This window comes from Narcine bancroftii, chromosome 3, assembly GCF_036971445.1.
Source record: "Narcine bancroftii isolate sNarBan1 chromosome 3, sNarBan1.hap1, whole genome shotgun sequence".
In the NCBI taxonomy this organism is placed as follows: domain Eukaryota; kingdom Metazoa; phylum Chordata; class Chondrichthyes; order Torpediniformes; family Narcinidae; genus Narcine; species Narcine bancroftii.
The window spans coordinates 334,397,853-334,414,355 of record NC_091471.1 but is presented as its reverse complement, the minus strand read 5'-3'; the positions used below and the strand labels follow the sequence as shown (position 1 = coordinate 334,414,355).

The window sequence follows — 16,503 nt, the reverse complement described above, 5'->3', positions numbered from 1 at the left end:
CTCCCCTCCCCCATCTCCACCTCACCTCCCCACCACTCTCCATCTCCCCTCCCCCACCCCTCCTCCCTACCCCACTCCCCTCCACCCCCACACCCTCTCATCTCTTCATCCCCCCACTTCCCCCTCCACCCACTCCCCTTCCATCTCCCCCCCCACCATCTTCCCCCCACTCCCCCTCCATCTTCCCCCCACTCCCCCTCCATCTCCCCTCCCCACCTCCACTTCCAGCCCCCATCTCCCCAAACATCCTTCGTATCCGCTCCTGCCTTCCCCACCCATCCCATCGCCCACTCCCCCTCAGGCCGCCTTCTCCCCCAACTTGCTCTACCCCACCCCCCCCCACCTCTCGATCCTCTCAGTCTCGCGACTCCTGCCGTGATATCGCGATGCTTGGGCCATGTCACGGCCAATATGGCGGAAGCGGACGGGGAGACCCTGGAGTCGTGGCTCAGTGAGTATTTGTTCTTGTGGAGATATTGTAATAAACATGTGGGAGGGTGGTTGGGTAATGTTTAACGTCGCACCGGGGAGGTGAAGAGCTGCCACCCTAAATAAAGTAGCGGAGGTGAGGGAATACCGACTGTAGGGGTGGGGGATTATTCACAACAGTGACACAGGGTGGTGAGGTGGTGGGGTGGGATCACTGTCTGCAACGATCCAGCGATGGTGAGGAGGTCACTGTCTGCAACGATCCAGGGATGGTGAGGGGGTCACTGTCTGCAACGATCCAGGGATGGTGAGGGGGTCACTGCCTGTAACGATCCAGGGATGGTGAGGGGGTCACTGTCTGCAACGATCCAGGGATGGTGAGGGGGTCACTGTCTGCAACGATCCAGGGATGGTGAGGGGGTCACTGTCTGCAACGATCCAGGGATGGTGAGGGGGTCACTGTCTGCAACGATCCAGGGATGGTGAGGGGGTCACTGTCTGCAACGATCCAGCGATGGTGAGGGAGTCACTGTCTGCAACGATCCAGGGATGGTGAGGGGGTCACTGTCTGCAACGATCCAGGGATGGTGAGGGGGTCACTGTCTGCAACGATCCAGGGATGGTGAGGGGGTCACTGTCTGCAACGATCCAGGGATGGTGAGGGGGTCACTGTCTGCAACGATCCAGCGATGGTGAGGGAGTCACTGTCTGCAACGATCCAGGGATGGTGAGGGGGTCACTGTCTGCAACGATCCAGGGATGGTGAGGGGGTCACTGCCTGTAACGATCCAGGGATGGTGAGGGGGTCACTGTCTGCAACGATCCTGGGATGGTGAGGGGGTCACTGCCTGTAACGATCCAGGGATGGTGAGGGGGTCACTGTCTGCAACGATCCAGGGATGGTGAGGGGGTCACTGTCATGCAACGATCCAGGGATGGTGAGGGGGGGGGGTCCTCAGTTTGTAACTATCCAGCGGTGGTGAGTGGGGTCACTGTCTGCAACGAACCATGGATGGTGAGGGGGTCACTGCCTGTAATGATCCAGGGGTGATGAGGGATCACTGTCTGTAACGATCCAGGGATGGTGAGGGGGTCACTGTCTGCAACGATCCAAGGATGGTGAGGGGGTCACTGTCTGCAACGATCCACGGATGGTGAGGGGGTCACTGTCTGCAACGATCCAGGGATGGTGAGGGGGTCACTGTCTGCAACAATCCAGGGATGGTGAGGGGGTCTCTGCCTGTAACGATCCAGGGTTGATGATGGGGGGGGTCACTGTCCATAACGATCCAGGGTTGATGATGGGGGGGGTCACTGTCCATAACGATCCAGGGGTGATAAGGGGGGGGGTCACTGTCTGCAATTATCTTGGGGTGGTGAGGGGGGGTGTCCTCTGTTTGTAACTATCCAGGGGTGGTGAGGGGGGTCACTGTCTGCAATGATCCAGGGGTGGTGAGGGGGTCACTGCCTGTAACGATCCAGGGGTGATGAGCTATCACTGTCTGTAACGATCCAGGGGTGGTGAGGGGTCACTGTCTGTAACGATCCAGGGGTGGTGAGGGGGGCATTGTCCGTAACGATCCAGGGGTGGTGAGGGGGGGGCATTGTCTGTAATGATCCAGGGGTGGTGAGGGGCGTCACTGTCTGTAACAATCCAGGGGTGGTGAGGGGTCACTGTCTGTAACGATCCAGTGGTGGTGAGGGGGGGCATTGTCCGTAACGATCCAGGGGTGGTGAGGGGGGGCATTGTCTGTAACGATCCAGGGGTGGTGAGTGGCATCACTGTCTGTAACAATCCAGGGGTGGTGAGGGGTCACTGTCTGTAATTATTTAGGGGTGATGAGAGGGTTACTGTTCATAACGATCCAGGCGTAGTGAGGGGGGGCATTGTCCGTAACAATCCAGGGGTGGTGAGGGGAGGGCATTGTTTGTAACGATCCAGGGGTGATGAGGGGCGTCACAGTCTGTAACGATCCAGGGGTGGTCAGGGGGGCCACTGTCTAAAATGATCCTGGGGTGATGAGGTGGGTGTTACTATCCATAACGATCCAGGGGTGATGAGGGGGTCACTGTCTGCAATGATCCAGGGATGATGAGGGGGTCATAATGAAGGGATCATTGTCCGGAACGATCCAGGGGTGGTGGGGGAGTCACTGTCTGTAATGATCCTGACGTGATGGGGGGGTGGGTCCTTTGTTTGTAACTATCCAGGGGTGGTGAGGGGGGTCACCGTCTGCAATGATCCAGGGGTGGTGAGGGGGTCACTGCCTGTAAAGATCCAGGGGTGATGAGGGATCACTGTCTGTAATGATCCAGGGGTGGTGAGGGGGGGCACTGTCTACAAAGATCTGGGGTGATGAGGGGGTCACTGTCCATAATGATCCAGGAGTGGTGAAGGGGGTGGGGGGGAGGTCACTGTCTGTAACGATTCAGGGGTGGTGAGGGGGGCCATTGTCTGTAATGATCCAGTGGTGGTGAGGGGTGGGCATTGTCTGTAACGATCCAGGGGTGATGAGGGGCATCACTATCTGTAATGACCCAGTGGTGATGAGAGGGTCACTGTCCCATGACGATCCAGGAGTGGTGAGGGGGGGGATAGTCCGTACCAATCCAGGGGTGGTGAGAGTGGGGCATTCTCTGTAACAATCCAGGGATGGTGAGGGGGGTCACAGACCGTAACGATCTAGGGGTGATGAGGGGGTCACAGTCCGTAACGATCTAGGGGTGATGAGGGGGGTCACAGTCCATAATGATCCAGAAGTCATGAGGGGTCACTGTGTGTAATGATGCAGGAGTGGTGAGGGGTCACTCAGAAATGATCCGGGGTCGTGAGGGGTCACTATAACAATCCTGGGGTTGGTGAGGGGGGTCACAGTCCGTCACGATCCAGGGGTGATGAGGGGGTCACAGTCCGTAATGATCCAGGAGTGGTGAGGGATCACTCAGAAATGATCCGGGGTGGTGAGGAGTCACTGTCAGAAATGATCCAGAGGTGGTGAGGGGTCACTGTAACAATCCTGGGGTAGGTGAGGGGGGGGTCACTGTCAGTAATGATCCAGGGGTGGTGAGCGGGGGGGGGCATTCTCTGTGACAATCCAGGGGTGGTGAGGGGGTCTCTGTCTGTAACGATCCTGGCGTGAGGGGGGGGGTCCTCTGTTTGAAACAATCCAGGGGTGGTGAGGGGGGTCACAGTCTGTAATGATCCAGGGGTGATGAGAGGGTCACTGTCCATAACGATCCAGGAGTGGTGAGGGGGGGCATTGTCCGTAACGATCCAGGGGTGGTGAGGGGGGGCATTCTCTGTATAAATCCAAGGGTGGTGAGGGGGTCACTATCTGTAACGATCCAGGGGTGATGAGGGGGTCACAGTCCGTCACGACCCAGGGGCGATGAGGGATCACTGACTGCAATGATCCAGGGATGGTGAGGGGTCACTGTCCGCAACGATCCAGGGATGGTGAGGGGGTCACTGTCTGCAACGATCCAGGGTTGATGAAGGGGGGGGGGTCACTGTCCATAACGATCCAGGGGTGGTGAGGGGGGTCACTGTCTGTAATGATCCAGGGTTGGTGAGGGGTCACTGTCTGCAATGATCCAGGGGTGGTGAGGGGGTCTCTGTCTGTAACGATCCTGGCGTGATGGGGGGGGTCCTCTGTTTGAAACAATCCAGGGGTGGTGAGGGGGGTCACAGTCTGTAATGATCCAGTGGTGATGAGAGGGTCACTGTCCGTAACGATGCAGGAGTGGTGAGGGGGGGCATTCTCTGTAAAAATCCAGGGGTGGTGAGGGGGTCACTATCTGTAACGATCCAGGGGTGATGAGGGATCACTGACTGCAATGATCCAGGGATAGTGAGGGGTCACTGTCCGCAACGATCCAGGGATGGTGAGGGGGTCACTGTCTGCAACGATCCAGGGTTGGTGATGGGTGGGTCACTGTCCATAACGATCCAGGGGTGATGAGGGGGGGTCACTGTCTGTAACGATCCAGGGGTGATGAGGGATCACTGTCTGCAACGATCCAGGGATGGTGAGGGGGTCACTGTTTGCAACGATCCAGGTATGGTGAGGGGTTCACTGCCTGTAACGATCCAGGGGTGGTGAGGGGGGTCACTGTCTGCAATGATCCAGGGGTGGGAGGGGATCACTGTCTGTAACGATCCAGTGGTAGTGAGGGGTCACTGTATGTAACAATCTGGAGGTTATGAGGGGGGGGGGGTCACTGCCTGTAACGATCCAGGGGTGGTCAGGGGGGCCACTGTCTGAAATGATCCTGGGTTGATGAGGGGGGGATCACTGTCTGCAACGATCCAGGGATGGTGAGGGGGTCACTGTCTGCAACGATCCAGGGATGGTGAGGGGTTCACTGCCTGTAACGATCCAGGGGTGGTGAGGGGGTCACTGTCTGCAATGATCCAGGGGTGGGAGGGGATCACTGTCTGTAACAATCCAGTGGTAGTGAGGGGTCACTGTATGTAACAATCTGGAGGTTATGAGGGAGGGGGTCACTGCCTGTAACGATCCAGGGGTGGTCAGGGGGGCCACTGTCTGAAATGATCCTGGGGTGATGAGGGGTGGTCACTGTCTGTAACAATCCAGGTGTGGTGAGGGGGGGCATTGTCCGTAACGATCCAGGGATGCTGAGGGGGTCACTGCCTGTAACGATCCAGGGGTGATGAGGGATCACTGTCTGCAACGATCCAGGGATGGTGAGGGGGGCCATTGTCTGAAATGATCCTGGGGTGATGAGGGGGGGGGGTCACTGTCTGTAACGATCCAGATGTGGTTAGGGGTCACTGTCTGTAACGATCCTGGAGTGATGGGGGGGGGGGGTCACTGTCTGCAATGATCCAGGGGTGGTGAGGGGGTCACTGCCTGTAACGATCCAGGGGTGATGAGGGATCACTGTCTGTAACGATCCAGGGATGCTGAGGGGGTCACTGCCTGTAACGATCCAGGGGTGATGAGGGATCACTGTCTGCAACGATCCAGGGATGGTGAGGGGGGCCATTGTCTGAAATGATCCTGGGGTGATGAGGGGGGGTTACTGACTGTAACGATCCAGATGTGGTGAGGGGTCACTGTCTGTAACGATCCATAGGTGATGTGGGTGTCACTGTCTGTAACGATCCAGGGGTTGGTGAGGGGTCACTGTCTGCAATGATCCAGGGGTGATGAGAGGGTCACTGTCCATAACGATCCAGGAGTGGTGAGGGGGGGCATTGTCCGTAACGATCCAGGGGTGGTGAGGGGGGGCATTCTCTGTAAAAATCCAAGGGTGGTGAGGGGGTCACTATCTGTAACGATCCAGGGGTGATGAGGGGGTCACAGTCTGTCACGACCCAGGGGCGATGAGGGATCACTGACTGCAATGATCCAGGGATGGTGAGGGGTCACTGTCAGCAACGATTCAGGGATGGTGAGGGGGTCACTGTCTGCAACGATCCAGGGTTGATGATGGTGGGGGGGCTCACTGTCCATAACGATCCAGCGGTGATGAGGGGGGGGGGTCACTGTCTGCAATGATCCAGGGGTGGTGAGGGGGTCACTGCCTGTAACGATCCAGGGGTGATGAGGGATCACTGTCTGTAACGATCCAGGGATGCTGAGGGGGTCACTGCCTGTAACGATCCAGGGGTGATGAGGGATCACTGTCTGCAACGATCCAGGGATGGTGAGGGGGGCCATTGTCTGAAATGATCCTGGGGTGATGAGGGGGGGGGGTCACTGTCTGTAACGATCCAGATGTGGTTAGGGGTCACTGTCTGTAACGATCCTGGAGTGATGGGGGGGGGTGGTCACTGTCTGTAATGATCCATAGGTGATGTTGGGGTCACTGTCTGTAACGATCCAGGGGTGGTCGGGTGTCACTGTCTGTAACGATCCAGGGGTGATGAGGGGGGTCACTTTCTGTAATGATCCAGGGTTGGTGAGGGGTCACTGTCTGTAACGATCCTGGCGTAATGGGGGGGGGGTCCTCTGTTTGAAACTATCCAGGGGTGGTTACGGGGGTCTCTGTTTGCAATGATTCAGGGGTGGTGAGGGCGTCACTGCCTGTAACGATTCAGGAGTGATGAGGGATCACTGTCTGTAACGATCCAGGGGTGGTGAGGGGGGGGGATGTCACTGTCTACAAAGATCTGGGATGATGAGGGGGTCACTGTCCATAACTATCCAGGAGTGGTAATGGGAGGGGGAGGTCACTGTCTGTAACGATTCTGGGGTGGTGAGGGTGGGGGCTCATTGTCTGTAATGATCCAGTGGTGGTGAGGGGTCACTGTCTGTAATGATCCTGGCGTGATGGGGGGGGGTCACTGTCTGCAATGATCCAGGGGTGGTGAGGGGGTCACTGCCTGTAACGATCCAGGGGTGATAGGGATCGCTGTCTGTAACGATCCAGGGGTGGTGAGGGGGGGGATGTCACTGTCTACAAAGATCTGGGATGATGAGTGGGTCACTGTCCATAACAATCCAGGAGTGGTAAAGGGAGGGGGAGGTCACTGTCTGTAATAATTCAGGGGTGGTGAGGGGGGGGGGTCATTGTCTGTAACGATCCAGTGTTGGTGAGGGGTCACTGTCTGTAACAATCTGGAGATTATGAGGTGGGGTCACTGCTGGTAACGATCCAGGGGTGGTCAGGGGGGGCCACTGTCTGGAATGATCCTGGGGTAATGAGGGGGGGTCACTGTCTGTAACAATCCAGGTGTGGTGAGGGTGGGCATTGTCTGTAACGATCCAGGGGTGGTGAGGGGCGTCACTGACTGTAACGATACAGGGGTGGTCTGGGGGGCCACTGTCTGAAATGATCCTGGGGTGATGAGGGGGGGGTCACTGTCTGTAACAATCCAGTGGTGATGAGGGGCGTCACTGTCTGTAATTATCTAGGGGTGATGAGAGGGTCATTGTCCATAACGATCCAGGAGTAGTGAGGGGGGGGGCATTGCCTGAAATGATCCAGGGTGGTGAGGGGTCACTGCAACAATCCTGGGGTAGGTGAGGGGGGGGGTAACTGTCAGTAACTATCTGGGGAGGTGAGGGTTCACTGTCACTAATGATCCAGGGGTGGTGAGGGGGGGGGCATTGTCTGAAATTATCCTGGGGTGATGAGGGGGGGTCACTGTCCATAACATTCCAGGGGTGATGAGGGGGTCACTGTCTGCAACGATCCAGGGATGATGAGGAGTTCATGATGAAGGGGTCATTGTCCGTAACGATCCAGGGGTGGTGGGGGAGTCACTGTCTGTAATGATCCTGGCGTGATGAGGGGGGGGTGTCACTGTCTGTAACAATCCAGGTGTGGTGAGGGGGGGCATTGTCTGTAACGATCCAGGGGTGGTGAGGGGCGTCACTGTCTGTAACGATCCAGGGGTGGTCAGGGGGGCCACTGTCTGAAATGATCCTGGGGTGATGAGGGGGGGGTCACTGTCTGTAACAATCCAGTGGTGATGAGGGGAGTCACTGTCTGTAATTATCTAGGGGTGATGAGAGGGTAATTGTCCATAACGATCCAGGAGTAGTGAGGGGGGGCATTGTCCGTAACAATCCAGGGGTGGTGAGGGGGTCACTGCCTGTAACGATCCAGGGGTGATGAGGGATCACTGTCTGTAACGATCCAGGGGTGGTGAGGGGGGGGCACTGTCTACAAAGATCTGGGGTGATGAGGGGGTCACTGTCCATAATGATCCAGGAGTGGAGAAAGGGGGGGGGGAGGTCACTGTCTGTAACGATTCAGGGGTGGTGAGGGGGGGTCATTGTCTGTAATGATCCAGTGGTGGTGAGGGGTCACTGTCTGTAACAATCTGGAGGTTATGAGGTGGGGGGGGTCACTGCCTGTAACGATCCAGGGGTGGTCAGGGGGGCCACTGTCTGAAATGATCCTGGGGTGATGAGGGGGGGTCACTGTCTGTAACAATCCAGGTGTGGTGAGGGGGGGCATTGTCCGTAACGATCCAGGGGTGGTGAGGGGGGGTGGCATTGTTTGTAATGATCCAGGGGTGATGAGGGGCGTCACTATCTGTAATGATCCAGGGGTGATGAGAGGGTCACTGTCCATGACGATCCAGGAGTCGTGAGGGGGGGCATTGTCCGTAACAATCCAGGGGTGGTGAGAGTGGGGCATTCTCTGTAACAATCCAGGGATGGTGAGGGGGTCACAGACCGTAACGATCCAGGGGTGATGAGGGGGTCACAGTCCGTAACGATCTAGGGGTGATGAGGGGGTCACTGTCCGTAATGATCCAGGGGTCATGAGGGGTCACTGTGTGTAATGATCCAGGAGTGGTGAGGGGTCACTCAGAAATGATCCGGGGTGGTGAGGGGTCACTATAACAATCCTGTGGTAGGAGAGGGGGGTCGCTGTCAGTAACTATCCGGGGAGGTGAGGGTTCACTGTCAGAAATGATCCTGGGGTGGTGAGGGGGGTCACAGTCCGTCACGATCCAGGGGTGATGAGGGGGTCACAGTCCGTAATGATCCAGGAGTGGTGAGGGTTCACTCAGAAATGATCCGGGGTGGTGAGGGGTCACTGTCAGAAATGATCCAGAGGTGGTGAGGGGTCACTGTAACAATCCTGGGGTAGGTGAGGGGGGGAGGTAACTGTCAGTAACTATCTGGGGAGGTGAGGGTTCACTGTCAGTAATGATCCAGGGGTGGTGAGGGGGGTGGCATTGTCTGTAACGATCCAGGGGTGATGAGGGGCGTCACTATCTGTAATGATCCAGGGGTGATGAGAGGGTCACTGTCCATAACGATCCAGGAGTGGTGAGGGGGGGCATTGTCCGTAACGATCCAGGGGTGGTGAAGGGGGGCATTCTCTGTAACAATCCAGGGGTGGTGAGGGGGTCACTATCTGTAACGATCCAGGGGTGATGAGGGGGTCACAGTCCGTCACGATCCAGGGGTGATGAGGGGACGCAGTCCGTAATGATCCAGGGGTCGTGAGGGGTCACTGTGTGTAATGATCCAGGAGTGGTGAGGGGTCACTCAAAAATGATCCAGGGTGGTGACGGTTCACTGTCAGAAATGAACCAGAGGTGGTGAGGGGTCACTTTAACAATCCTGGGGTCGGTGAGGGGGGTCACTGTCAGTAACTATCCGGGGAGGTGAGGTTTCACTGTCATTAATGATCCTGGGGTGGTGTTGGGGGGGTGTCACAGTAATAATCTAGAGGTGGTGCAGGGTTACTGTCAATACAATCTAGGGGTGGTGAGGGTTACTGGCTGACATAATAATACAGGTGGTCATTGGCTGCCTACCTTTATAATACAGCAGAGACAATGTTTTGACTGGATTTGGTGCAGAGGAAATAAATACCATTTTACACTATTGTATGCGCGGCCTTAGTTTACAGTGTAGGAGAAGAACTGTGTGCACAAAATACAGGAAAGATGATTGAATATATGTGTTCATACTTTGAGAGCTCTGTGAGGTCATCTCCACCAATGCTAGAGGCCACGGGCAGGTTACAAGCCAGGTATTTATAATTGTGAGGGTAAAATGACTGCTCCAGCGAGGAGATGATGTAGCTCATATTATCTATGGTAGTTACTGGTAATTTGCTATCCCTGAATTATAGCTCTTGGAAGTTGTATCACATGTTATAGTTATCCAGCTTTTATTTGAACTTAATATGGATTTCTATCTTGATATTACTCTTTGGGTGAATTATATTTTCCTGATTTCTTTAATCGGGCATCTTAATTTTATCAGCACATCCTTCCTAATCACCTAATCGGTGGCTTTCAGCCTCTTCTGTTCAAAACTATACCACCCCAATCTAACCAATTTTTTTACGTAACTAAACATCTCAATTCAAAATACTGGTAACTTCTCGTAACAGTTCACTGCACTATTGGTATTTTTAGAGCATCTTTATTGCAAGGCATTGATCTGAAGTTTAAGAAATAATTGGCCTGGAGCCAGATGGTTGCTTGCTTCTTTAAACTTGGGTTAAACTGGCAACACAACTGAGTACTCGGACAATGGCTTGTTTTGCTTTGAAGCTTGTGAAGAAGCAGTGTTTCTGTGTTGTTCCAGTCTGTTACTGTTGGGTCAAGGTAATAACAATGGAGGATGAGATGAAATTTAACAGTAACTGCATCATCTGGAATGGAGCCCATGTTGCTGTAAGAAAAGATGGAGATGGCCAGATGTTCAGAGAAGTCAAATGGGAGTCTCTTTTTGGAAAGTTTATCAGTTTAAACTTAGTGATGGTAGCACAGTGAGCACAGCAGATAACTCGACCAGTGCTAGCAACCAGGGTTTAAATCCAGTGCTGTCGATAAAGAGTTTGTATGTGTTCCCTGTGTTTGCGTGGGTTTCCTCCAGGTGCTCCGGTTTCCACCCACCCTCCAAACATAGTTGGTGTGTATGTTAATTGGTTTATTTGAGCGGCATGGGCAAGTGAGCTTTCAGGGTCTGTTGCCATGCTGAATGTCTAAATTAAATTAAATTTGTATTGGCCATATTGTGTACAGGGAAAGAGCAGCTCTTGAACTACCCACTCCACAAAGGTGCCAGATGTGTGATTGTTACTGGTGGAGTAATGGAGACCATCACTTCCTGGCCTTCCTTGCACCCTCCCCTCCCCAAACAACACAGGATATCAAAAAAACAATGGAGCTGGACAATTTCCGCCCATAGTCTCTTTCTTGGGTGCTGCAGGAGAGATCAGTGTCAGTCAGTCCTTCAGCAGTATCTGCTTTGTTGTCTCTGCTGGTGAATGTATGAGCCACTCAGCAGATTTTCCCATCGCCGATCAGCATTACCACCACCCTCCAAAAACATACCGGGTTGTAGGTTAGTTAGTGCATTGGGGGACACTGCCTTGTGGGCAAGAAGGATTCGTTTCCATGCTGTAATCTAAATTTAATGAAAAATTTATAATAATCAATTCTTCGAAGAGGTTTAAATTGAGTAAAGCCAGTGCAGACAATGTTTGAGCTTCAGTGACTCTCTTGATGAGTCAATGGAAAAGACTGATGAAGATATTGAAATAAATATAATTGGCATAGATTTTCAAAAATATTTGACAGAGTCCAAAGTAGAAGGTTGATGAGCAAAGGTGAGGCCCCAGACAAAAAGAGTCATGAAACAGATCAGGTGAATGATTCCACTTGATGATTTAAGCCACCAAGGACTGTGGTCAATGGTAATTTTTAGACGGATGATTTTTTTCCTTCAAGCGTCAATGTGCTGGTATCACTGTCAAAAGACAAAGGAGGAAAAACCCAACACCCAACCCCAACCAACCAATTTTGTCTTGTAACCGTGTCTGCCTGTCCCGCATCAGACTTGTCAGCCACAAACAAGCCTGCAGCTGACGTGGACATTACCCCCCCCCATTAATCTTCGTCCGTGAAGCCAAGCCAAAGAAGAAAGAAAGATTGCTTGTGAGCTGATGTATGGGGGCTCCCTATTTTACGAGTGACCTGACTTATGAAGTTCCAGCTTTACACAAATTCTCCAAGTTTTTTTTGTTTCGAAGCATTTTAAAACTAGAATTAACAATAAAATGTTTCATGATATTTAGTAATTGTGTACTTTAATGATTAGCCAATTAAATAAAAAAATGATAGCAAGACGTGCAGAGTGATATGATGTGGTTACGTAGAACAGAACAGTCCCACAGAAGAACAGGTTCTTCGACCCATTATGCCTGTCAACCAGGATGCCAAATGTAACCAATCCCACCTGCCTGCACATGGACTATGTCCCTCCATTTCCTGCATATTTATGCGCCTTTCTAAATGCCTCTTCAACATCGTTATTCTATCTGCATCCACCAAGGTGGCAAACATAGCCAGGTTCTATCCTTCCATCCATTGCAGACATTTATGTGAGGCACTGCTTCAAGGAGGCAGCCAAATCATAAAGGACCCCATCACCTTGGTTACAACATCTTCTCTCAGTTACCTTCGGGCAGAAGGTGCAGAAGCCTGAAGTCCAACAGCTCGAGGTTCAAGAACAGTTTCTTTCCAACAGCTATCAGGCTCTTGAACCAAACTGTACTACCCTAATAAACTATTCAGCAGCCACCACAAAAAAGACCTGTCTATTCTATTAAAGACCATTTTTTTTTAACTTGGACGACTGTAATTGTGAATATTTATTATCTCCTTCCATAAGGTCATTTAATGTATACTATTGGAGTTGTTTTTTTGACAAAATGCCAGTGGTAAGTAAAAATTTTGGTGCATGTGTATGTTACACTTGTGTGTATATAATAAACTCATTATCATTATCTCCCCTGGGATCACATTCCTGGGACCTACTACATGTTTATTAAAAAAACATTCCTCCTTTAAACTTTTCACCTCTCACAATTCTTTGCCCTCTAGTATTTGACATTTCCACCCTGAGGACAAAGACTCTCACTACCCTCTGTTCTGGCTCTCTGTAGAATAGGTCTTGGTTGACTGGGCTATAACTGAAATGGCTTGGCTTGAGGTGCAGCTTGAACCTCCAGATTTGGGGATTTTCCTACTGTCACCAGATTTGAATGGATCTCACACTGGCAAAAGCTGTTGCCTTTGCACTATCTTTTATAACTACTTTTCTTTATTTCCTACACTTCCTGACGGCTCTTAACACTGTTCTCAACACCATTGTTTATTTACTTGTTAATTATTCCAATACCTGCTCTGTTGGTTGGATTGCACACAAAAGAAAGCATTTTGACTGACACGTGACACTAAAACAATTCATTTCTGGAGGATGGATATTCATTACAGCTTTCGCTAGTCTACTGCAATTAACCATTTTATGTTATCCCATCAAATGAACTAAATTAGCTCAAGACTGATTTCTTTTTAAAACTGCTGACGCTGGAAATCTAAAATGAAAACAGAAAACATCTGTTTCCCTCTCCGTAGATGCCTAACCTGATGAGTTTTTATTTTTTTTGAATTGGCTACAGACAGCTTCTCCAATGGTAGGGATCTCAGAAGGAAACCACAATGGAGCATTAATTTGATTCATCTGGCAGAACATGGATTCAAAAGTTTCAGCCTTGACTTTATGGAGTTTATTCCTTCTGTCACCTGTTTAATTTTTCACTACTGTTCATTACAAAATGTGAGATAAGATTGCAACATAGATTAGTTCTCAAGAACCAAACCCTTGCGTAACTTGGGAGTGTAATGACTTGGATATGGGTAAACAGTAACATTTTAAAAATTGCAGATAACGCCATACTTGTAAGTGTGATATCCCATGTTAAAAAGTGTAATCGACCAGATGACAATGCAGGCACGAAGCTTCACAGGTGAAATTTAATGCAGAGAAGTATAAAATGATGCAATTTGTCCTTATTCTTTCTGACAATGCACTGTTGTAAAGGGTATGAAGGGGCAAATGGAGTTGGGTGTGCATGTACATTAAACTTTTGTAATGCAGAGCACATTGAGGACCTGATGTGGAGACATTAACTTAACGAATATATAAACAACAAGAGCAACAGAAGGGAGGATATATGAAACCCTGATAAAGCTCTGTTTGCCCAGAACAGAAGTATTGTGTCTGATTCTGGTCCCCATACCTCAGGAAGCGTGTGAGGATACTGGAGAGGGTGCAGAGGAATGGTTCCAGAGGCAAGAGATTTGGCTTTGAGATTCAAGCAGAGATCATTGTTGGTTGAGGAGGAGAGGGAAGTTGACCCATAAACTGAGGGTCTATGCAGTTTGACATGATGAGCAAAAGATACAAGGGGGAAGAAAATATCTTCACAATTGGTGGTTATTTCTTGTGTTATAATTTGGAAGAAATATATCCTTTATTCACAGTTGTGTCTAAATAGCACTATTCTTTGTATTTCTGGTCAGATGCTAATTGCATTTCATTGGCTTGTATCTATTCTTGGCTCAATGACAATAAAGTTGAATCAAATCTAATCTAATCTGGGGAGTCACGTGATGGAGTAGTGGCCGGACGGTGAACTCCAGCCCTCTCCAGAAAAGTCGGGAAAAACAAGAGAAAACACAAAGGCACAGAAATAAAAGTTACAGAAAAGTGAGTATAAAGGTGGAAAGAAGATGGCGACAAAAAAAGAAAAATCGAAAGCAACGGCAAGAAGAGAGGAAGAGAAGACAAAGGAGGAAAAAGGTGAAGGCCTTACCTGTCCGAAGAGGCCCGCTGCGGAGAGAGAAACCCGCTCCCTCAGGTCGGTAAATAATGGACTACAAAAATGGCTCGCAGAGCCGAGTAAAAGTGCGCAACCGCGCATGCGCGATTCCTCGCGCATGCGCGATGCGAATGTAAAAAAACACACCGACGGGAGGGGGGACCAGCTGGGGAGTCGATCTCCACAGCCGGCAACGACAGCTGCAGAACACCTGCAGCAAGAAGAGACCACAGAAGACAATAGAAACAAGAAAGAAGAGGAGGAAAGGGCAACAAAGAAACAACAGATGGTCAACCCAGAGGAAGAAGAAGAGGAAGAGTATGGTGAAATAGAAGAAGAAAAGATAGGCAAGGTAAAGGATATACTTGCTCTTATTAAAGGATACATGGAGTCATTTAAAGAATGGCAAACACAGGAATTTAAGGATTTAAGAAAAAGAATAAACAACACAGAAGAGAAAATAAATAAAATGGAGATGATCTTAACAGAAATGGGAAAAAAAATGGACAAGATGGAAGAGCGGGCAGTAGCAGCAGAAATGGAGGTAGAATACTTAAAAAAGAAATTGGAGAAATCTAATAAAAAAACTAAAGAGACACAAGAACTACTAGCTCAAAAAATAGATACAATGGAAAACCATAACAGAAGAAATAACATAAAGATAGTGGGCCTTAAGGAAGATGAAGAAGGCAAGAATATGAGGGAGTTTATAAAAGAGTGGATCCCTAAGACCCTAGGATGTCCAGAACTACAGCATGAAATGGAAATAGAAAGGGCACATAGAGTATTGGCCTCTAAACCACAACCACAACAAAAACCAAGATCTATTGTAGTAAAATTCCTAAGATATACTACAAGAGAAAAGGTACTGGAGAAGACAATGGAAAAAGTAAGAGAGGGCAACAAACCACTGGAGTATAAAGGGCAAAAAATCTTCATTTATCCAGATAAAAGTTTTGAACTCCTAAAGAAGAGAAAAGAGTTCAATACAGCAAAGGCGATTTTATGGAAGAAAGGGTATAAATTTATACTAAAGCATCCAGCGGTATTGAAAATATTTATTCCAGGACAACAAAACAGACTGTTCTCGGATCCAGAAGAAGCACGAAAATTTGCAGAACAATTACAAAAATAGACTGAGGGAGGAAGACGGGTAATGAGAGTTAAAATGATCACGATTGATATGTATGTGGGTAAAGACAAAAATAGACTGAGGGATGAAGACGGGTAATGAGAGTAAAAATGATCACGATTGATATGTATGCGGGTAAAGAGGTATAAGAGTGAATAGAGACAATGAGCATACATGAATGTATCTGTACTTAGAGGAAAATATAGATAGTATAGACAAGAATTAATAAGGGAAGGTAATGGAATAGAGAGAATAAGGAGGGAATTAAAAGAGTGACCTTTGTGACATATGAAAAGTGAAATCTTTTCTGGGGGAGGCGGGGTGGGGGGAAATAGCGGTCACTGCAAAATCAGTTGACGCTTGCGAGTGGATTCGCAAATCCAAATGGAGAGGGGAGATGTGGTTGTCCGACAAGGGATAAAGGACAACTCAGGAGGTGAAGGGGAGATTGGGGATAAATAAGATAGAAATAGGAGAATAAGGAAAATGTTAGATGTTGTAGGAATGTTGTCTTATAAAGAGTTGAAAATAAGAAAACAGAAATGGAAAAGGAGGAAAGGTAATGATGGAAAAACGGAAAGAGAAGATAAACAAAATATAAAAGGGCTACGCTGAACTATATGTCTTTAAATATTAATGGAATACATAACCAAATTAAAAGGAAGAAACTACCAAATTTAAATGAATAAATGTATTCCATTAGAAAAAATAACATATTGGTTAAGAAATAATATTGAAATATTCGAACAAGTATAGGAGCCTTACATTAAATACAATAGCGAAAACCTACCGGGGACAAACATTACCTAAGTTGATGGAAGGAG

General features: G+C 49.8%; 1 protein-coding gene across 2 annotated transcripts in view; it reads left to right on the top strand.

The window, feature by feature from the left end:
- Window positions 1–364: 364 nt before the first annotated feature.
- gga3b (golgi associated, gamma adaptin ear containing, ARF binding protein 3b) overlaps window positions 365–16,503 on the top strand; it is a 63,607-nt gene continuing 47,468 nt past the window's right edge. For both annotated transcript variants that reach the window (XM_069929372.1, XM_069929371.1), the window contains exon 1: window positions 365–451. In XM_069929372.1, coding sequence (XP_069785473.1) covers window positions 412–451 — 40 coding nt within the window. In that variant the 5' untranslated portion in view covers window positions 365–411. The remainder of the gene's footprint in view (window positions 452–16,503) is intronic.